General features: G+C 45.0%; 3 protein-coding genes across 3 annotated transcripts; all 3 read left to right on the forward strand.

The window, feature by feature from the left end:
* The first annotated feature begins 4,338 nt into the window (after positions 1–4,338).
* LOC124675898 (polyamine oxidase 5) lies at positions 4,339–8,101 on the forward strand. The gene is made up of 10 exons (XM_047211973.1): positions 4,339–4,463; positions 5,630–5,745; positions 5,854–5,942; positions 6,039–6,152; positions 6,244–6,331; positions 6,412–6,497; positions 6,590–6,692; positions 6,855–6,952; positions 7,052–7,481; positions 7,588–8,101. Exons 1-10 carry the CDS (start codon positions 4,430–4,432, stop codon positions 7,906–7,908), a joined length of 1,479 nt encoding a protein of 492 aa, XP_047067929.1. The 5' UTR covers positions 4,339–4,429; the 3' UTR covers positions 7,909–8,101.
* Positions 8,102–10,191: 2,090 nt separating this feature from the next.
* LOC124672478 (polyamine oxidase 4-like) lies at positions 10,192–13,641 on the forward strand. Its single transcript, XM_047208700.1, has 9 exons — positions 10,192–10,679; positions 11,099–11,303; positions 11,403–11,516; positions 11,605–11,692; positions 11,791–11,876; positions 11,975–12,077; positions 12,212–12,309; positions 12,546–12,975; positions 13,072–13,641. Exons 1-9 carry the CDS (start codon positions 10,652–10,654, stop codon positions 13,387–13,389), a joined length of 1,470 nt encoding a protein of 489 aa, XP_047064656.1. The 5' UTR covers positions 10,192–10,651; the 3' UTR covers positions 13,390–13,641.
* A 512-nt stretch (positions 13,642–14,153) lies between these two features.
* Positions 14,154–16,978, forward strand: LOC124675014 (probable adenylate kinase 6, chloroplastic). Its single transcript, XM_047211076.1, has 4 exons — positions 14,154–14,479; positions 15,156–15,296; positions 15,557–15,829; positions 16,503–16,978. Exons 1-4 carry the CDS (start codon positions 14,174–14,176, stop codon positions 16,644–16,646), a joined length of 864 nt encoding a protein of 287 aa, XP_047067032.1. The 5' UTR covers positions 14,154–14,173; the 3' UTR covers positions 16,647–16,978.
* Positions 16,979–22,792: the final 5,814 nt, after the last annotated feature.

The following is a 22,792-nucleotide window of genomic DNA, read 5'->3' on the forward strand; positions in this document are numbered from 1 at the left end:
AATTTGAGGACCAAAAGTGAATTTTCTTCTTTTTTGAGATGTATATTATCATCTATCTGATGTATTAATTGTTTGGTTGCACTATAGCAAAACCGCTTCATGGATGATAATGTGTTGCTCACATAAATAAAGGAAAATTTTCACAAGATTGGAGTTAATGTGAAATAAATCGCTGCAAAGTTTTGTCCATCTATAGGAGAAAACCTCACCACTCCCAATTATGCAAATCAAGCAAGTTGTATATAGGAAAAAATTCTAAGGAACAAAATCCTGCAAAATCCTATAATTTTTTTTTTCTATGGTGGAATTGACCCAAGGAGTTTTTTTTTTGAGAACACAGTACAACGCAGACGCTCACAAACACGCACGTACAAACACCCCTATGACCGCACGCACGCACACCCTACCCCTATGAGCACCTCCGAGGAACTGAGCCGGCATATCTTGAAGTTGACGAAGTCACCACTGGCGTCTCGCTGTTGACGGGCACGTCACCTACCACTGAAAGCATAGCGCCAGTTAAATCCTAGAATAAATCCAGGGAAATGCAAACACCCATGTCAAGTCTAGGACTTGACCCATGGAGTTAATACAATGAAAAATACAATAGTGCTGCTCCGAGTTTTGCACGTCAAACCGGGCTAGCTTCTCGAATCTAGCTTCGCGGGTCTAGAGTATTCGGCACTGCTCCGAGGTGGAGTTTCGGTATGCTTGAAGCCGGAGGACTTCAGAACATGTCCTTAGTCGGTCTATATATTGCATACTAATTTCTAACAAACATGTAAAAGGAAAGACACTAATGTGTATTTTTCCCAGCATTATTAGAACCAAAATGGCACCACCACATGACATGAGGGTAAAAGACTTTACAAAAGCGATCAGAGTCAGCAGTTTGCGCAGCCTCGGTTGCACCTACCCTATGAATGCGATGTAATTCGGTTACCAACCATTTTATATATGCTGCCCAATACCGCACGTAGGATCTTTCAACTTGGACACGTATATAGCTTCTGCAATATCATAGTCTCAGGCTCTTAGCATCAGACTTATCTGCTATCTCTACGAACTCTGGAGATGCTACCCTGGAGATGCTACATGTCGTCTATGAATCATCATCATCGATCTATGTCCATGGCTGAAGCAGGCAAGCAGCAGTCCATGCATGTGCCTCCCTCTGGCACTAGCTAGCCTACCCAGCTCCGGGTCGCCTGGCAAAATTTGGAGGGCGTGCAAGTACCGCTGTCCTCTGCTGGTCTCTTCGCTTTTCCTAGCTCCTAGCTCAAAATGTCGGTATCTTTGGCGTGGTACGCCCACACGCGAACGGAAGCGTTAGATTTCGGCCTACGCATGGGCAATTAATCCAGGGGTGAAGCTTTGGTGTCACGGTGACGTAACGTGTGTTTTGTATTGTATTTGAGAATTCTTCTTCTTCTTCTTCTTCTAATGAAATTTGAAACACGTGCGGTGAAGAACTCTTTGAGAACACGAAAGCCATGGAGCTGGGGAAAAAATATAGGCCATAGTTCCACAAAATGCTATCTGGATCCCAGGCTCCAGTGAGCATTCGAATTTTGAAAGAAAAGTCGATTTTTTTTTGATCATACGAAATTCTTAATGGAAGGCATGTGCAAATGCGCACTATAGAATTTCATTTTTGCACAAAGGAAAGACAAATATGCATACACAATTTTCAAATCAGGCTACTCCCTTGTTCATTACTTGCATAACAAGAACATAAAGTTCACTACAAGTTTTAGAAATACAAATAAAGGAAGCAAGAAGAGAGGACACTTTCACTCAAGATAGGAAACAGTGTTACGAGTGTTTCGATATCGAAACATCCACTACATGACAAAAACCTGCTTGCACTAATCTATACTCCGGGAGAAGTATGGATACAACTTCAGATAACATCCTACCACAGACAAGCAGCTCCTAAACAAAGACAAGAGCTAGATCAACTGTAACTACACAAAAAAACAAAACCTTGGGCACCCGCGATCGCTAGACTCTTCACGATCTGGGAATGCACTTATATAGATGTGTGGAATTGGTTTTAGATGTTCAGAAACTTTTGCACTACATCACTTGTTAATTCTTCTCAAAAGTTTGAGCTTACTCGTCTCAGATAGTCCCCTATGATTTGTCCGAACAATAGGGCCATTCAGAAATGTTTACTCTATCATGATGGATTTTTGAAAGTTCCACGTCATCTAAAGTTCGTAAAAATGGAACCTCTCATACAATAGGCTCACATACAAAGGCAACCGGCCAACTACCTGAATTTTGCTCTATTTTTTTTGTAGCATAAGAGAATTTCAAAAATATTTATGGGGTATTACCCCACCTGCTCCATTGAGGGATACAAATTTATATAGAGGATTACAAAGGGTAGATACCCTAGCCAAAAGTCCAATATCGAATGAAAAGGAAAAAAAATAGTAGGGGGGTTAATATGTGGAGGGAACTCGCCCCTTACAATAGCCGACACCCTATGGTACTACTGTCGTGGCTCGACGAGCTAACCCACAAACGACGATGAAGAACCTATAGAGTCGAGACCATGCCACAAACACCCATGTGATGTCCACATCATCATAAGCTAAAGCACCGTCAAGCCACGCCCCAAGCACAACAAACCAAAGTCATGGAGCAACAATCCACCTCCACAACCTCGATCTGTCGCTTAATAAGGAGCTCCAGAAATAAGTTCACAAAATGGAAGGCAAAAAGACCGCTTGAAGGGACTAGACAAAGTACATTGACACCAAATACAAAAATTTCATATGAGTATCGCCAAAATTCCAAAAGTGTATAAAACAGCAGAGACAATGCAACAATACCGGTGTGCCACCGGCGAAGCCAAAAGATGGTCCACAACCAAGACTATCGACACCAATGTGCTATCACAATGGAAAAAATGCAGCACACTACACAGGTGACCTAGAGCATCTAAGAAACTTCTTGTGGGCCACCCCGAATTCAGAGCTAGCCCCCGTAGGATAAAATCGTCATGAAAGGAAAACCTCCTTCGATGCCTCATCGGAGATAGAATGCCACATTCACAATAAAAATAATATGGAATGACACAAAGGTGTCGCCATATCCAAATCTAGGAAGACATGAGAAGGAGCACAATGCCAACACGATGCCTCCAAGGAGGAACACAACGACACTTCAATGCCTTCCCCAACTCGGAAGAGGCATACCACACCACCACCGTAAACTTGAGCATGTTGCATAGATCTGGCACGAGTTGAGCAAAGGAGAGCCCAAGGCAAATGATAGCAAGGGCTGCTAGAGGCGATAGGTCCAGATGAAGCTATCTAGGAACAAGCCCTTCTCAAATAATGAGAGAGGTACCACATGTAGGGCACCTTTTGTCCGATCTATGCCACACCCAAGTTTGACGAAGGAGAGATCCCGAAGTAGTGCCACGACATCCCACCGGTTGTTGCCGATACCGCTAGGCATCGCCGGTGGGAGAACCACAATGAGAAGGCAGAATCCCACGAGCGCCACATGACCATTTTAGGTGTTGGGTTCGCTTGGGCTGCTCATGGCATTTTTTTCCTTCTTCTTCTTCTTCTTCTTCTTCTTCTTCTTCTTCTTCTTCTTCTTCTTCTTCTTCTTCTTCTTCTTCTTCTTCTTCTTCTTCTTCTTATCTCACGTGAGTGATTGTGTTGATGCAAAAAAGTGGTTTTCCTAGTTGGCAGGATCAAGATCGTCCTGATCCATTTTATAGATAGATGCCCTAACGTAAATTAAATCGCAGCGTGAAGTGCTAAAACAAGATTAGAGTTGGGTGGTATAGTGTCTCACTCCACTCCACATGCGCGGCACACGGTTCGTGCCACCCCCGCAATAATCAAACTCCGCAGGCACGCACACGCAAAACGGCCAGCCCTATAAAACCGCCGCGCCATCCTCGCATCCGACCCGCACCGCACCAACCAACCAACCAAACAACCCCATCACGACCAACAACTAACCCAACCGCGCGCCCCTGTCCCGCGCGCGCGCACTCGCACTCGCTCTCCACCACCTGAACAACCGTCCGGCTCGGCTCGCTCGGCGTGGCGCCGCTGGAGAGGATCGCCGGCGCGGGGCGGCTCGCCGGCGACGGGCCGTTTTGGTTATGAGAGGAGTCCTCCGCGCGGCGCCGAGCACCGCTCCTAACAGCGTCGTCGACCCCTGTTACGGCGGCGGCATGGACGGCCTCCTCGTCTTCGTCTTCTACCTCTCGCTTCCTATACGTGGCGCCCGCCTCCGCTCCTTGCCCTCCAATTGCTAGCCCCCGCCGGCCGGCCCGGATCGGTCTCTCTCCCGCCGCGCCACGCACCGCACCCTCCGATCTCTGCCTCCCTCTGTAAACTCTGTTCCGATTCGATTCGACTCCATTCTCCCTGCAGTTTGACCCCGCCGGAGGATGGACCAGCCGCCGAATGCCTTCGCCGCCGGAGGTGCGTGCCCGATCACCCCTCTCTTGTTTCCTCCCTAGTATTTTTTCTTACAGTTTCGTGTGCTCAACGTTATGTCAGCGCAACATAAATTAGCTTCCCCCACTGCATCAAATCCACTACCTAACTATACGTGCAAGTTGTTTCAAGTGGCGTGTGGGTAATTATTATTACTGATTGTGGAATTTAATTGTTTCAAGTGACGTATTACTAGTAGAAATTAGGAAGCTATCTCTATCTACCGGGATGTTGCTGTCTGGACTGACGTCTCAATCATGCTTGACACTGTGACAGTTCACTGTCTTCTCCAAATGCCAAAAGGCCAAAAATTATTGGACCAGAATCATTCGTTCGATTCATTTGATGCTGATAGGGGACCACCAATCATGTTTGGGGCCTTCATAAAAGGAAAATTAGATATACACAAAATGATGGGTCTTAATATGATTGATGAGCCGAGATATTTTTTCATAACAAGGAGATTGTTCGTTTATTATTGAAACAAGGAGGTTTTTTGGTGACCTCAACTGAATCACCTTAAGGTAGATACAGAAAAGTAACACCGGGTGAGAATCGGAAACAATGAATATTACAGGCGAAGAAAGGGAATTGTTATACTAGCAGAGAATATTGCATGTGAAGCGAGGGTTCGGTGGTGACTGGTGATGGGGACTCCCAAGTGAATCTGTGAAAGGGATGTAGAACAAGTTTCCGAAAAACTGTGGCCACTAAAAAGTTAAAAGAAAAACTTTTGTGTTTCAAAGAAAACAAATTGAGAATAGCATCCAAGGTCTATCTGCTCCTTATTCTGGTTTGCCTTCTTTTTATGGAATATGCTGCTGCATCGGTTAATCCATACTGCTGCGCATCGAATAATTCTAGGGATCGCTCAGGCTGGTGTGTTCCAACATTATAAATCATTCATGGCATATTCCTGATAATGTCCTGTCACTCCCTAGAAGACGTACAGTTCTATTCAGGTGGCTTTTCATATGCTAGAACAGGCAACTGCCTATGTCCAGTAGGAGATTTAACAAAAAAAAATGTCAGTATAAATTGACACACATAAGTGACAATTTTACAATCTTCTTATTCAGGTAGATGCTTGAGAAATACTGTATACGTGATACTAAGGGAATTTTATGCTTATTCTCTTCCCATGATTCCAGGTCTTTTTGTTCAGCACATTGATGGGCAAAACACTTCTCCGCCTTCTGTGATTGTGATTGGTGGAGGGATTTCAGGCATTGCATCTGCTCGTGCACTGTCAAATGCTTCATTTAAGGTAAATTGTCTCTGGAGAATGAAAATATGAAATATTTCTGTTTCAGGTTCTGTACAGTGTACTATCCAAAAGCAGTTAGTAAAACTAGTGCTTAATGCACACCTACAGGTCACATTGTTAGAGTCGCGAGACCGACTTGGTGGCCGTGTGCATACTGACTATTCTTTTGGCTGCCCAATTGACATGGGAGCATCTTGGTTAGTTGCATCCTAGAACTAGTATTTAGTTGTGTTTCTTCCATCTTGCATTGAGTTTTATACAGAGTGATCTCATGGCTTTATCATGTGATTCAGGTTGCATGGTGTATGCAATGAGAATTCTCTGGCGCCATTGATTAGGCTTCTCGGGCTTAGATTATATCGCACTAGTGGTGATAACTCTGTGCTTTATGACCATGATTTGGAGAGGTAGTTCATTTTCCATATTGACATATGTGTATGTTCCTCCTTTAACTTTGTTGGCTTTCTTTCTCTTACATTTTTTTTTTCTTTTTATTAGCTACGCTCTCTTTGATAAGGATGGTCGTCAAGTCCCCCAGGAGATAGTAACCAAAGTCGGGGAAATATTTGAGCAAATTCTTAAAGAGGTACTGCAACCATTTACATTTAAATGTTATCTTCTTATTGTCTCGCTGTATCAGTTATAACCTTCTTGTGAATACTGCAGACGGTGAAAGTTAGAGATGAAAATGCAAACGACATGCCTCTTGTTCAAGCCATCTCAATTGTGCTAGACAAGAATCCACATCTAAGGTAAGTGGAGTACAGCAGATTTGTATAATTTGGAATGATGAAGTCTCAGTGCAGCTGTGAAATGACTAAAATATATGTATTTATCTTTACAGGCTTGAGGGTTTGCAATATGAAGTATTGCAGTGGTGCATTTGTAGATTGGAAGCATGGTTTGCTACGGACGTGGATAATATATCTTTGCAAAATTGGGATCAGGTATGTAGTAGGAACTGCTTGATATACTCATACCTAACATGTGTTCGTTTGTCGAGCCCCCACTTGCCAAGTCAGCAGATAAATGCTGGCTGATATGACCTGCACCGGTGCGTATTTGGACTATGACACTTGTCAAGTGTGCTGAGCTTTGCAAATTTACAGGAACATGTTCTTACTGGTGGACATGGACTTATGGTGAATGGCTATGATCCAGTTATCAGAGCCCTCTCTCGAGATCTTGATATCCACCTGAACCACAGGTACACAGAAGCATATCCTTATGATCCAATAATTCACATTGATAAGTCATTTCTAAGGCCCAAATAGACAGCTTCTTATTTCATCCTTTTTGTGATCAGGGTTACCAAAATCATCCAGCGGTATAATAAAGTGATTGTATGTGTGGAAGGCGGGACAAGCTTTGTTGCAGATGCTGCTATAATAACTGTCCCTCTTGGTGTACTCAAGGCAAATATCATCAAGTTTGAACCTGAGCTCCCAGAATGGAAACTATCAGCAATCGCTGATCTCGGTGTTGGCCTCGAGAACAAGATAGCCCTCCGGTTCGACACAATCTTTTGGCCCAATGTTGAAGTACTGGGTAGGGTTGCCCAAACATCAAATGCCTGCGGTTACTTTCTTAACCTTCACAAAGCCACAGGACACCCAGTCCTTGTATGCATGGTAGCCGGCAGATTCGCCTACGAAATGGAGAAGCTGTCGGACGAAGAATCTGTTAACTTTGTCATGTCACAGCTCAAAAAAATGCTTCCAGGTGCCACTGAACCGGTAAAGCTTTAGATGCTTATTTTCACATTCTCTACAGTGGTTGAAGTATTTCAGAATTTGTATGGTAGCTTTGAAAGTTCTAACCTCTTTTGCTAAACATTTCCAGGTTCAGTATCTGGTTTCACGGTGGGGGACCGACCCAAATTCACTCGGTTCCTACTCGTGCGACTTGGTGGGGAAACCAGCTGACTTGTATGAAAGATTCTGTGCTCCGGTGGGCAACCTGTTTTTCGCCGGGGAGGCCGCCTGCATCGACCACTCTGGGTCCGTGCACGGTGCGTATTCATCAGGTATTGACGCTGCAGAGGACTGCCGAAGGCGCCTCTCGACTCAGCTAGGTATCTCCGATCTGTTCCAGGTCGGCAAGATTGCCATGAGGGAGGAGATGGCTGAAGTCATGGTCCCCCTCCAGATATCGAGGCTGTGAAAGAACAAACCTGTCTATTTAGCACCATGTTGTTCTGTTAACATTGTAGGCTGATTCATGTGCCGTATATGCCTCCAAAACTAGACAACCTCTCTGTTTGATCTTTAATGTAACTCTGAATAACATGCAGAATTAATCTCTCTGATGTCATTGATATTGCTCTTTTCATCAATTATGTGGTACTCTTATATTACGATTATGTGGTACTCTTTAGTTGTGTTTGGCATTGCAGTGAATTATTATATTTCGTATCCCCGACCAGTTTTTACATGTTTTAATATGTTTGACCAACTTTAACTATTAATTTCCTATAATATATTATATAAATAATCACATCACAACATGATTCAACAACCGCAAACTTAGCTTAAAGCAAAGAGGACATTGCCTAGCATTGTTTCTTCTGCATAATCTGATGTCTATTGGATCTTTCTTAGGGCCAAAGGCGGCCATCACCCCACCCGTCTACCTAAGTTTTTCTAAAGAATATCCTTAATTGCTAGGCTTAAATATCATGCATTCCCACTGTTCCATAGATTCAGATGTATCTATACAGGAGTATTGCATAAAATTCAAAGATAAATATCTTTTGTGGTCCCCTCAATTCTCTCAGTCAAGCTCCACCACTCTTTATATAGAAAACCTTGTGGTGCCCAAGTTCGCATCTATAGGAATAATTCGTAATCTTGTGGGCCAAAAACATGGCATCAATTCCATGGTTACATCGTGCGAGACAACGCACAAATTTTATTCAGTTCGGTAGCATCAAATATAAATACCACTTTACTCTTAAAAGTAGTGTTAAACCAAACGTTTGACCTCTTCAACTTCCAAGACCCTCGGTGTTTTGCAGAGCAATTTTGCCATGTATAGTTCTTTTGCCACGACGTGTCCGGATGGAGGAGAACGCAAGGCAATTCAGATGGAGGCCAAGAAGGTGGCCATGTTCGGTAGCATGAAGGAGGAGCAAAGATTGTTATCTACATAGATATTCATCTACCATCGTGTTTGCATAGGCTTGCAATCCTTGCATAAACCCTAATTAAAGTAAATGAAGTGATGTCTTAATTCTTCTAAATTTTTGGACAAGTTTTCAATTGAAAGTTTGTTCTGAAGCGATATTTTGAACCACTGAGAGCAAGGTATAAATCTTTGGATCAAAAGCTTCAGATTGTAGTCTCACAAATAGAAAACTGAATAAACTTGACATAAATTTGAAATTTTAACTTTTCTATTAGACAACACGAGGGAAGATAGTGGCCGCGTAGGGTGTCATCAGCTTTCATTTGCACATTACACAAAATTATTTAAAAAGAATAACCGGAAAGAAGAGTATATCCATGTGAACACATTACTCGAAATTGGCGGATTTGACGGAATGGGAAGTCGAAGTTGTTGTGTACACTCCATTACATATGCCCATCTACCACACGGAGGGAAACCTCAACATGCATGATTGGCATGCCATTATGGTAAAGTTCATCAAAGGCTCCTGTCATCATGGGCAGATTTGTTGGTCATTGTACACATTAAATATCTATATTTTTGTATTTAGCATTTGACTATTTTGACTAATTTATCACAACTTTTATAATTTAACAATTTCATGTCACAATGAAGTTGCCTTGCAAAGAGATAAAGATTTCAGCACCAAGAGTCCAACTATTTATGGTCTTAAAAACACCGTTGTTACTATTCATAGAGCTGAGAAATAACTCTGTCTAAGTCGACATAAGAACAATCCGGTTTGAACTTTGGATTCCTACATATACAATGAGACAACGAGCTATTCATAAAGGGTTGCTAACAAGAATTTGACGAGGAAAAGAAATATAAGTACTAATATAGTTTTTTAGTTCTAGGCTCAATGACGATGTCGTTTCGTTGCCAATGAAAATGAAATCCGAAGGATCACTGTTATTCTTAAAAACCATTTTTAAAAACATAAATATAATAGTACTACAATTATACACTTTATCTCCTTTGCAATTGTAAGCCTTTTTTAGAAAGATAATTTAACTTTATAAAAAGATAAATTTCATAAGGAGCTAATAGTATAATATAATGCCGAGGAGGAGAAAACTACAAAACACACACGGTTGGTGCCATGGTGGCCCACTTGCATACCCCTTGGATATTCCGAGAAAATATCTCACCTGCAACTCAACAAGTTTGCAAACCGGAAAGAACCAGCCGGCTTCCCCGAGCCGCCGGCCCGTCCGTCCGTCTCCGTGTCGCGGCCGACTTCCTCTCCTCCTCCGTCCCGCCTATATAACGCGGCACCCGCCTCCACTTCCCACCACCCAAACGCCATCCCAAAACCAGATCACGCCGCACCGCCGCCGGAGGAGAGGAAGAAGGAGCATAATTCATCCTTGGCCTCTCGCCGGATCGATCGCATCGCCGTCGCGACGAGTAATCGTCCGCGAGGAAGGCAGGGATCCACCCTCGCGTTGCCGGTTTGGAGCCAGACAGGGTTATGAGCTGCCTCACGCTCCGCCGCTCCTCCGACGCCAGCCGCCTCCAGGACGGCCTCCTCGTCTTCGTCTTCTTCATCTCGATTCCCATACGTAGTCTGAATAATCGTGCCCTCGCTACTAGTAATTGTAGTAGTAGCACCGCCGGTCTCTTGTAAACTGCGATCGTGCTCGGTGCCGTGTGTGTGTGGACGGAGGCGTGCTCTTCTGCTTCTCTGTCTGCGTATTCTCCTTCTTCTCGTTCGGCGACGGCCGCGACCGCGGCTATGGATCCCAACAGCTTCAAAACCGGAGGTACGGTGATCTCTCTCCTGTATTTTCTCTGATTTTGGCGGTTCCTGTTAGATCTTTCGTAAAGGGGTAATTTTGCGTGCTGAATGGGGATTAAGAAAAGGATTTCTGGATCTAATCATACAATTGCGGTCATAACCGAGCAAAAGAAATAGAAATTTGGTTGCTATGCTGACATAGATTTTTACCCCTTTCGATCCCACGCTGATCTGTAAAAATCCCTCTGCATTGATGTACTTATAGGCCTCTGCTTCCAACAATATGTAAACAAGATTACATAATTTTATCATTTAATCACGATGCTAATCGAGGGAAAATTTTGTAGTATTTGGGTGGCTATGCTCATACAGATTCCATCCCCCTTTTGATCCCCTTACACAGGGCCTGATTGGTAACAATTCCTGTGCATTGTTGTATTTCAGGCCTTTTGCTTCCAACAATCGAGAGGCGGTGCGCTTCGCCTCCATCGGTCATCGTGATCGGCGGTGGCATCTCGGGGATTGCGGCAGCCCGTGTCCTTTCCAATTCATCTTTTGAGGTGACTGTTCTGGAGTCGAGAGATCGTATCGGTGGCCGTGTTCACACCGACTACTCCTTCGGATGCCCCATTGATATGGGGGCCTCATGGTTAGTCTCGCTTGAATTGATTCATGGGAACAATCCTCTATTGATTTTGGTTTACATAATCTTTTACTAAATTGTGCTGGTGTTGATGGAAAATTTCAGGTTGCATGGTGTTAGTAATGAGAATTCTCTAGCACCATTGATCGGCCATCTTGGGCTGAGGTTATATCACACTAGTGGTGACAACTCTGTTCTGTATGACCATGATTTGGAAAGGTAACTTTAGCACTTGGAGTTTACCTTTGCAATCCAGATACTTAATTTCTGCTCTTAAATCTCACTGTGTTAATCTCTTCATTCACAGTTGTTCACTCTTTGATAAGAATGGCCTTCAAGTCCCAACGGACACAGCTGCTAAAGTTGGCTTAATTTTTGAGAGAATTCTTAAGGAGGTAGATAGTTATTAACTCTCCTAAGTAGTACTTGGATTTTTTTTTGAGTGAAAAGGTTGCAGCTAACTGTAATACTCTTTTTTTTTTGTGCGCTGCAGACTGTGAAACTCCGTGATGAGCAGGAACATGACATGCCCCTTCAACAGGCAATCTCAATGGTGCTTGAGAGGCATCCTGATCTAAAGTATGTCTTGTCTTATATCCGACTGATATGCAATGATTTGATTGTAAATCGGATGATTCCAGAACAAGAGCCTAACTCATATTGTTACCAATTTTTAGGCTAGAAGGGCTAGATGATCGAGTCATGCAATGGTGTGTCTGCCGGCTGGAGGCATGGTTTGCTGCAGATGCAGATGAAATATCTCTGAAGAACTGGGATCAGGTTAGCACACATCATTTGACCCCATTAAGCATTTATCTATAATAACATCCTATGGTGGGGACACACCACAAAAAAGAAGACCCACCAGTCGTTTAGATCCTTTACATATCGCTGAGTTATCGTCCTATGTGCAGGAACATGTTCTTACTGGTGGGCATGGTCTGATGGTTGATGGATACTATCCTGTAATTCAGGCTCTCGCTCAAGGTCTTGACATCCGTCTTAATCAGAGGTGAGTACTTTTTAAATTCCCAGCATATATTATGCAAGGAATAACTTCAGTATGCCTGTCACACATATTCTCTTAAACTCTGCTGTTATGACCTTGCCAAGTAGTACTCCATCTAAAATACTAAGTTAAACATGCTATTTGAGTCAAACCATGTTCATTTTGAAACTTCCATGTGTTCCTTCTTTTACTTGCAGTTGCTAGATATTTTACTTAACTTGGTGTTACTGCACATTCAGAGTAACCAAAATTGCCCGCCAATACAACGGAGTGACGGTCACCACCGAGGACGGCACGCAACAGTCGGCCGACGCCTGCATAATCACGGTGCCGCTAGGCGTGCTCAAGGCGAACATAATCAAGTTCGAGCCTGAACTCCCCCCATGGAAGAGCTCCGCCATCGCCGACCTCGGCGTCGGCATAGAGAACAAGGTGGCCATGCACTTCGACAAGGCCTTCTGGCCCAACGTGCAGGTGCTGGGGATGGTCGGCCCAACCCCGAAGACCTGCGGCTACTTCCTGAACCTCCACAAGGCCACCGGCAACCCGGTGCTTGTCTACATGGCCGCCGGCCGGTTCGCGCAGGAGGTGGAAAAGCTGTCGGACGCGGAGGCCGTGGCCCTCGTCATGGCTCACCTGCGGACGATGGTGCCCGGCGCCACTGAACCTGTAAGCCACTTCTGTCTGAACCTGAAACTGAAGCACATCTGCATTTTGTGATGCTTGATCATTTGAACTAACCATGCCCATGATCTTGTGTTGCAGACGCAGTACCTGGTGTCGCGGTGGGGCTCGGACCCCAACTCCCTGGGCTCCTACTCGTGCGACCTGGTCGGGAAGCCGTCAGACGTGTGCGAGAGGTTCTCGGCGCCGGTGGACAGCCTGCTGTACTTCGCCGGGGAGGCGGCCAGCGCGGAGCACTCGGGCGCGGTGCACGGCGCCTACTCGTCTGGCATTGACGCGGCCGAGGAGTGCCGGACGCGGCTGCTGATGCGGAAGGGCGTGCCGGACCTCGTCCAGGTCGCCGCCGGCTGCGAGGAGATGGCCGAGGTCGTCGCCCCTCTCCAGATTTGCCGCACCTAGAAGATGAAGAGGAGATGCAGCCAAGCTGCGTTCTGCCATGCCAGATTGATCTGTTGACTGACAGAAAGTGTGTCATTGTGCAATCGATCAGCCCGTGTCGGCAGAACAAGATTACTGATATGTTTTAATTTTTTCGTGTTGCATTCTATTCAATAAGTCGAGACCAGTGAGGGCATCGTTGTACTCGTACACTGTATTCCTGGAATTATTGGTGATTATTATTTTTGTTATCAAATTTATCATTGGTGGTAATTCAAGAGCAGAGCTGGGGACTGAATCTTGTCCGAATTATCCTTGTAATAATGAACATGAATTCTGTGTGATTCTTTAACTTGAGGTACGTACAAGAAGCTTCTCTTCTTCGTCTGTCTACTGTGTGATAGCAACTTGCCAGCAAAGGGTGGAACCGAGGGCGACGTGTCAAGTTCGTGACGCTGGATGACGTGGCTTTCAGCGTGGCTGCTAGATGACGTGGCCAGTTTGCCCGCCCGTGGATCTCGATGCCAACGTCGACGGCGACACGGGCGGTTTGGCGCGAGACAGCGGAATCTGGATCTTCCAGCGAAGCCACCGGCCCATTTTTCTATTACCGCACGTGCTCCCACCGCTTAGACCCGGGCCCACCATGTGGGCCCCACCACGTGTTAGCCCAAGTCGTCATTGCCCGGAAGGCCGGAAGCAGCAGCTCGCCTTCCTGCTCGTCGTCCGTCTCGAAGTCGAACACGAAACAGGCGACGAAAAAAAAAATCTGTCTCGCTCGCTCGTCGCCCCTCGCCGGCGAGAGATGTCGGCGATGTCCCGCGCGATCCGGGCCTTGGGAGGCGGCGCCGCGTCCCGGCGGAACCTCTCCGTTGCGGCGTCCAAGGAGGCGCCCGCGCTGGCGGCGGCTGGGCTGGTGGCGGGGCGGAAGGCCGGACGACGGGATCCGGGGGAGGACGGGAGCCGCGTGCAGTGGGTGTTCCTGGGCTGCCCCGGGGTGGGCAAGGGCACCTACGCCGGCCGCCTCTCGCGGCTCCTCGGCGTGCCCCACGTCGCCACCGGCGACCTCGTCCGCGACGCCCTCGCCTCCCAAGACCCCCTCTCCAAGCAGGTACTGCTCGCCTCCGCCTCAATCTCCATGTGGCGTTCTTCTATAGGGTGATGTTTCGCGAGTTTTCTTATCTCTGGAAGTCGATTGCGTGCCATGATTTAGTACTGTAGTTAAAACTAATTTAGCTGATTTGCTCCCTCCATCCGGTGCCAATTTATCACCAGCAACCTGAAAAAGCAGATACGTACAGTGCAGACAAGGTGGTTTAAATTTCTGAGGGGAGGACCAATCCAAGTCAGAGATTGTGCCATTTTGTACACAGGCACACAACACTTCCAGTAATAGAATATCCAATTGCGCAACCGGGAAGGATCACGGCTGCACCAACTGTTGCGCATCTGCTCAGCAGTCAGAACATTGCTGACTTGGCTGATTTTGTGCCGGCAGTTCATTCGAATTATAGCACATACTAAGTCGACTTGTGTAAACAAAATCCTTCGGTAAACAAAACCTATAAAACCTCACAAGCCTGTCAAAGTGTCAAGTCTATAATAAACCCCATTACAAGTGATCATAAGGCCTAGTGCATGGATGCAGTGATTTTACAGTCGGTAACTTCAGTTTGGTTATGGACCATTGGAAACCCTTTATGATCACTTACTGTTTCTGCCTCTCTACTTAGACTTCATTGTGTATCTCCCGTTTACTTGATCATTATGCCTGCTTTTGTTTCCAGCTTGCTGAAATTGTGAATCATGGAAAGCTGGTGTCTGATGAGATCATCATAAATCTCTTGTCAAAGCGACTCGAGGAGGGAGAAGAAAAGGGTGAATTGGGTTTCATACTTGATGGATTTCCAAGAACTATAAGACAAGCGGTGAGCTAGTTATTTCACCTGACTGTAAGTATGCAAGACATATACTTGCATCTTCTCGGTTGAACCTTATCATTACGGGATGAAATCATGGAACATGCGTGCAGTTTCAGAGCAATATCATGGAATTTTATTCTAGTAATAATCTTATCTGTGTTAGTTTTAGTTTTAGTATGGTTTGAGATCAACGAACATCAACCGAGTTTTCAAACTTATCTGCTGATAGGGGTACCTGTATGTAATTATACTGTGTGCTTTTTTAGGAAATACTGGAGGGAGTCACGGATATTGATTTGGTAATCAATCTCAAACTTCGAGAAGAAGCTCTTCTTGCGAAATGCATTGGTAGAAGGAAGTGTAGCCAGTGTGGAGGAAACTTCAACGTGGCCTCCATCGACATTGAGGGCGTGAATGGTGGCCCTCGAATGTATATGCCTCCACTACTACCTCCTCCACAGTGCGAATCAAAGTTGATTACTAGAGCAGATGATACCGAAGAGGTGGTAAAGGAGCGATTGCGTGTCTACCATGATTTGGTATGTACCAGAGAATATTCATATTTTCTTTGATCTGAACAATCAATTTTCACTAGTATGGTGTGTGTAGCTATGTTTAAATGCAGACGATGTCAATTAGTAATTTTTTCTGTATAAAAAAATGATGCTTGGATTTACATGTATGAAATACGGAGACGTAGATATGCTGGTTATTTTATATGGTATATATCACTGATATTAATCTACTTCACACTTAATGCTCATGTATCAACGCTAGTTTGATGTGTATTTCCTTGTTCCAAATTCAGCAATGAGCACACTTCACCTCAAAACTTGAAACTACATTAGATAACTAATATAGCAGCATTCCCTCCTTTTATTAGTAATTTAGTATAGGCGTGTAATGTTTTATATATATCTTTGAATGTGTGAAATACCAAGATGTACTACCATTCAGCCAATTGACACTTCAGAAATTATGTTCATTCTTTGTTCAAAATTCAGCAATGATTCATCTGATAAACTTGATAATATTATGGAACTCGCATAGCAATCTTTGTTCCTTTTATATTATTAGTATAGGCTCAGAATATTTCCTTTATATGTTGGACTGTTGCTCTATTGCTCACTGCAAGCTGCAGCATCCTGTTATCCTTTTTCTAAGTAATAATTGTTACCTGTTGAAAACAAAAGTAACTTGTCATCTTTGCAGTGTGAACCAGTGGAGGATTTCTACAGGGCACGCGGCAAACTCTTGGAGTTCAATTTACCAGGAGGAATTCCCGAATCATGGCCGAAACTACTGCAGGCTTTGAATATAGAAGACCCTGACAACAAAAGATCTGCTGCAGCATAGTTTTCGTTTGTGTTAAACATGCGTATTACAACATATTTGTAGCCTATGTCAAACGTAGCTACCCAACAGGCAATTCATAGCATCTCTACAAAGTAGCTCATTCGGGGCCATTATTTGATCTGGCACTCAAGATTGTATAGCTGATTGATCATTGATCATGCAAGTTCGATGGGCTTGCTAGTGGTATTCTTTAAATGGTTATGCCTTAAGGACAGATTGTATATAACCGACATTTGAGCTTGTAGTCCGCTGATAAAGCACTGCTTCTGGACAGAAGCCACACATCAACCATTCTTATGAAAATATTATGCATGCGGACGATTCTTGTGGTATGGCTGAGACTCAGAATGTTTTATCTGCTAGTCGAGCTTTTTGGTTACTTTTTTCGAGAATGGCTTTTTGTTATGTTTGCTTCAGACTTCAGTCAACTGACCCTCAAAAATTATCTTTATTCTTTGATCCAAGCTCAGTGAGGAGTGCGTTGGCTGGAACTATATATTGGAGCAGTCTCATGATTCTATTAATACTTTTTGTCGTGAATCTCATTATTATAGATTCAGAATGTTGTCTTTGCCGTGGCTCTTTTGCTTATCCTCTGTTTGCAAAAAGTGAACCACTGGAGGGAATTTACAGAACACGTGGGGAACTCGAGTTCAATTTTATAATCAGGAGGAATACCCGAACCTTGAACGGAGCTATTTCAAGATTTGAATATAAATTGTTAGGAATAAACTAGCTTTAGATTTAGGCTAATCAAGCAGTTAGCAGATTTCTTAGAATATTTCCTATAGCAGTTAGCATATTAGGGATTTGTCCAATCGCTATGCAAAGCGAACGGTTGTGTCCTTTTCAAAGCGACACAAGTATTGTAACTGACATGTACTCCCGACTGTTATGTCATATAAATACCCACAGTGCCTATCAATGAAAAGCAATCATTTGCTTCCAATCTCTGAATCTCTTCACGTCATCAGCACTTGCTCTGACCCTAGCAAATAGGTCAAGGAGAAAGTACATAGAGAAAAAAGGTGAGAGAAAGATGAATTCCCTGCCATCTTTGGCTTTTGCTTTCGCTCGTTTTGTGGCACGAGAGAACCGTTTCCATCGCCGCCGAACTTTCGGATTTTCTCCTCGTCGCCGGACCTTCGGTCTTGCTGCTCGTCGCCGGAACTTCGACTGCCGCCAACACCAGCGCCAGAACATGAATGGTGGCCTCCACCACCGCGGGGCAGTGCTTGGTGCCCCTCGCCGTCGCTACGGCCCTGGTGGTGGCCTCCCCCGCTGCCACAACCATCGCTAACACTACCACCATGTTCACCGCCATGTGCAGCACAACCACTTCACCGAACATCAGGAGTAAGTACCAGGGCAGTTGCACCCGGGGAAGAGGTTCCAGCCATACCGGAGGTCGTTGCTGCGGCACCGGAGGTCGCTGTCGCACCGGAAGTTGCCGCAGAATAGGTTGTCGACGCCGAGTACGAGGACGAGGCCTCTGCCTCCAACATCACCGCGGACATCGACGACCAGCTGCCTCCTCCGCCCGCCTTCGCCATCCCTCCCATGGAATGGCTGCTGGGCGGGCCGAGCGCCAGTTCGCTCATTGACGAAGAATTTGAGGCGCTGCCTCCACTGGTGTACTACCAGCGCCACGGGTTCGGCCCCTGCCTCCCATCTCCAACGACCTCCGGCGAGTACCCGGCGCACTTCGCTCCGCCGGGCTACGACCCCTTGCTGGAGATGGAGGAGGAGAACGACGTCGCAGCCGCTGCTCAAGTCGTCCCGTCGCTCCCCGACCTCAATCTACTTGCGCAGGATGAGGTTTCCGCGCATGGTCTTCGCCATCAGCCCAACTGTTGGCAATCTCCATGAGCTTGGTTATGGTCTTCGTCTTCTTTTCGGCCTAGTTCTTTAATGTATGCTTCTCATCGGATGCCATCGCTAAAGGCATCAATTACCCTGTCGACAGAGACTTCTTCGGCAGCGTTCAGAAGTTTAATCAAGCGCCCGATATATGCGCGCATCGACTCCTTTGACTTTTGGTGGCATTGACACAGTTCTTAGATTCCAACAGGTTTCTTGTATGTTGCTTGGAAGTTATTGACGAAAGCGTCGACTAATTCCTCCCAGGATTTGATGGACCCTTTCGGCAGGCTTCTCAACCATGCCAGTACCGAATCTTTGAGGTATAACGGAAAACACTGCATCGCGGCCACCTGGTTCCCTTTATGCAAGATCACTGTTTGTAGATAATCTTATATCCACGACATTGGCTCCTGCTGACCATCGTATTTGGCAGCATCGGTGGGTGTTGGTTTGAACCTTTTCGGCGGCATTGTCTCCCGAATCTTGTGGCTCAAGCAAACGGCTCCACGGAACTCACCATCATGCTCTTGAGTTTTTTCAGAATATTCACTATCGAAGTTGGCACGCACATCGCGTCGTCGTCGGTCTTTATCAATCTTGCTCTGCGTGATATCGTGATAAGGATCAACGTGATCCAAAGGGTTTTTGGCCCAATCTTTCACGGCGATCAGTAGCGACAGCGATAAGTAACGCGGCTTACGATCTTGAGATGCAAACTCGCGCGAACAACAAGCAAACCCTTCTCGGCGAGAGGAATTACTTGGATGGTTCTAGACGAACCACGCAGCAATTAGAAGCACGACACCTCCAATCCGACGCACGGAAACAACCTCGATGGGTCTGAACGGATACACACGGGGATTTTCACCCTCGACGCGACGGCCGAAACACACACGTGTTTTAAATCATAAAATTCAACCTAAAAAATTACAATCGGTGGCTCTATGGCTTTATATATCAGCCAATCCTAATCTTGCGTACAAAATAAACCTGTTGCACAAACCGACAAGGAAATAAAAGCAAACTTGAACCTTCCTGGCTTAGTTAACGTGGATTCCATCTTCCTTGTGTTCTGCAGGTGGACCCCATCCAGATGATTTCAGGGAAAGCAATCTCCACGGCTGAAACTTCCAAATATGTGCAGCTTGTTCTGGTGGACGAGGATTCTCGAAATAATCGCCGATTTGAGCTCCCGTATTTGCACCAGAAAATATCTCCTCACGTATCTTAACTTTGCTCTGAACTGATATTTGTTTGGGCTCATGCACATGCATGTTTTTATCTCCATGGCTTGGTGTATACGCACATGGAAACATACCATCAGCATTATTCCAAAATGCATAGGTGCCCATGTCTACTACCAGAGGATGCACGTATGTCATATGTACTGATTCATCTACACTGTCGTGCGGCAATTGCATATAGCTTGACTCAAGTTTCATGGGATCAGAAAGAATAATAGTACTACCAGGTTGAGCCGTATCATCCTCCCTCCCTTCAAAGGAAACCGTCCTCGGTTTCCAGTCATCTTCATTAGCAGCGGCATCACTAATAGATTTTACATCAGAAAGACGAACGCCGGAAATAGCAGCAGTCTTGGCGTCTTCACTTGTAGATTGAACAAGCATATGAAGGAGTATAGCAGCTTCGACTTCCTTCTTTTTCGCCTCTTCATGCTCTCGGATTTTTGCTTCGGCCTCCTTCTTCATGGATTTTTCGAGATCTTTCTTTTTCTGCAGTCTATCTTTTCTCCAGGCCTTATATGTCATGGTATCCAAAGGCTGCAGATTGTACTCATGTTTTCCACAAGTTACAGTGTACCGATAATAATTACAATTGCTATCCAATGAGTATACTGCACCTTTCTCCTTTTCCCATGGTATGCCCATAAGCAAATGACATGAAACCATATGTACCGGAATCACGTCGCACCAGACCTCCATTGATAGTTTTCCCAATGAAAAATGGATTTTGGTTTGATGCGTAATGGTGAGATTTTTTCGACCCCAATGCAGCAAGTATGGGTGCGGATGTAACGTTGTTGGCAGCTCTAACTTCTCCACCATCTCAAGACTAGCAGCGTTGATCAAACTCATATGATCAATCGTTAACGCACAAGCCCTTTCTTGCACTTTCACACGAGAATGGAATAGACTTTCAGAGCATCCTTCTTCTTCTCGCTGAAAAGAATAGGATAGGACGGCCTTTTGGTCCATAGTTGCAGCAAATATCAGACAATCAAAATTGCAGTCGACCAAAGTTTCAGACCTTCAGAAGAAAAACTCCAAGCTGGAGCAAAAGGACCAAAAGTATCTGATTGAAACTGACTGTGTATGTTGCAGAACTTACAAATATCAATCTGCGTAGACCTACAGCAATAGAACTCCTTCACGGCAGCCTCCGCAGATCTAGAATTTCAGCAGATCTTCACGAACTGCAGATCGGCGGCTAAGCAAAAATAAATCTCTCAAACCGCCCCAACTTCAGAAAAAAAACAAGAGATCAAACACCAGTATGTTGGCAAATCGCATCCGGCAGCAACTTCACCAGCAGAACAAACTCAACAGATCGATCTCAACAACAAATTACGCCGTGAGAAACCCGACGAATCTGATACCAAGATGATAAGGATCAACGTGATCCAAAGGGTTTTTGGCCCAATCTTTCACGGCGATCAGTAGCGACAGCGATAAGTAACGCGGCTTACGATCTTGAGATGCAAACTCGCGCGAACAACAAGCAAACCCTTCTCGGCGAGAGGAATTACTTGGATGGTTCTAGACGAACCACGCAGCAATTAGAAGCACGACACCTCCAATCCGACGCACGGAAACAACCTCGATGGGTCTGAACGGATACACACGGGGATTTTCACCCTCGACGCGACGGCCGAAACACACACGTGTTTTAAATCATAAAATTCAACCTAAAAAATTACAATCGGTGGCTCTATGGCTTTATATATCAGCCGATCCTAATCTTGCGTACAAAATAAACCTGTTGCACAAACCGACAAGGAAATAAAAGCAAACTTGAACCTTCCTGGCTTAGTTAACGTGGATTCCATCTTCCTTGTGTTCTGCAGGTGGACCCCATCCAGATGATTTCAGGGAAAGCAATCTCCACGGCTGAAACTTCCAAATATGTGCAGCTTGTTCTGGTGGACGAGGATTCTCGAAATAATCGCCGATTTGAGCTCCCGTATTTGCACCAGAAAATATCTCCTCACGTATCTTAACTTTGCTCTGAACTGATATTTGTTTGGGCTCATGCACATGCATGTTTTTATCTCCATGGCTTGGTGTATACGCACATGGAAACATACCATCAGCATTATTCCAAAATGCATAGGTGCCCATGTCTACTACCAGAGGATGCACGTATGTCATATGTACTGATTCATCTACACTGTCGTGCGGCAATTGCATATAGCTTGACTCAAGTTTCATGGGATCAGAAAGAATAATAGTACTACCAGGTTGAGCCGTATCATCCTCCCTCCCTTCAAAGGAAACCGTCCTCGGTTTCCAGTCATCTTCATTAGCAGCGGCATCACTAATAGATTTTACATCAGAAAGACGAACGCCGGAAATAGCAGCAGTCTTGGCGTCTTCACTTGTAGATTGAACAAGCATATGAAGGAGTATAGCAGCTTCGACTTCCTTCTTTTTCGCCTCTTCATGCTCTCGGATTTTTGCTTCGGCCTCCTTCTTCATGGATTTTTCGAGATCTTTCTTTTTCTGCAGTCTATCTTTTCTCCAGGCCTTATATGTCATGGTATCCAAAGGCTGCAGATTGTACTCATGTTTTCCACAAGTTACAGTGTACCGATAATAATTACAATTGCTATCCAATGAGTATACTGCACCTTTCTCCTTTTCCCATGGTATGCCCATAAGCAAATGACATGAAACCATATGTACCGGAATCACGTCGCACCAGACCTCCATTGATAGTTTTCCCAATGAAAAATGGATTTTGGTTTGATGCGTAATGGTGAGATTTTTCGACCCCAATGCAGCAAGTATGGGTGCGGATGTAACGTTGTTGGCAGCTCTAACTTCTCCACCATCTCAAGACTAGCAGCGTTGATCAAACTCATATGATCAATCGTTAACGCACAAGCCCTTTCTTGCACTTTCACACGAGAATGGAATAGACTTTCAGAGCATCCTTCTTCTTCTCGCTGAAAAGAATAGGATAGGACGGCCTTTTGGTCCATAGTTGCAGCAAATATCAGACAATCAAAATTGCAGTCGACCAAAGTTTCAGACCTTCAGAAG

This window comes from Lolium rigidum, chromosome 7 (genome assembly GCF_022539505.1).
Source record: "Lolium rigidum isolate FL_2022 chromosome 7, APGP_CSIRO_Lrig_0.1, whole genome shotgun sequence".
Taxonomy (NCBI): Eukaryota; Viridiplantae; Streptophyta; class Magnoliopsida; order Poales; family Poaceae; genus Lolium; species Lolium rigidum.

Bases quoted from the DNA above. Each gene is read 5' to 3' on its own strand.
- LOC124672478 (XM_047208700.1), top strand. From the start codon at position 10,652: ATGGATCCCAACAGCTTCAAAACCGGAG. The intron at 10,680-11,098 runs GTACGGTGATCT...GTTGTATTTCAG, and splicing joins CAACAGCTTCAAAACCGGAG to GCCTTTTGCTTCCAACAATC. The intron at 11,877-11,974 runs GTATGTCTTGTC...ACCAATTTTTAG, and splicing joins GAGAGGCATCCTGATCTAAA to GCTAGAAGGGCTAGATGATC.
- LOC124675014 (XM_047211076.1), top strand. From the start codon at position 14,174: ATGTCGGCGATGTCCCGCGCGATCCGGGCCTTGGGAGGCGGCGCCGCG. The intron at 15,297-15,556 runs GTGAGCTAGTTA...GTGCTTTTTTAG, and splicing joins CAAGAACTATAAGACAAGCG to GAAATACTGGAGGGAGTCAC. The intron at 15,830-16,502 runs GTATGTACCAGA...TCATCTTTGCAG, and splicing joins TGCGTGTCTACCATGATTTG to TGTGAACCAGTGGAGGATTT.
- LOC124675898 (XM_047211973.1), top strand. From the start codon at position 4,430: ATGGACCAGCCGCCGAATGCCTTCGCCGCCGGAG. The intron at 5,943-6,038 runs GTTAGTTGCATC...CATGTGATTCAG, and splicing joins ATTGACATGGGAGCATCTTG to GTTGCATGGTGTATGCAATG. The intron at 6,498-6,589 runs GTAAGTGGAGTA...TTATCTTTACAG, and splicing joins GACAAGAATCCACATCTAAG to GCTTGAGGGTTTGCAATATG.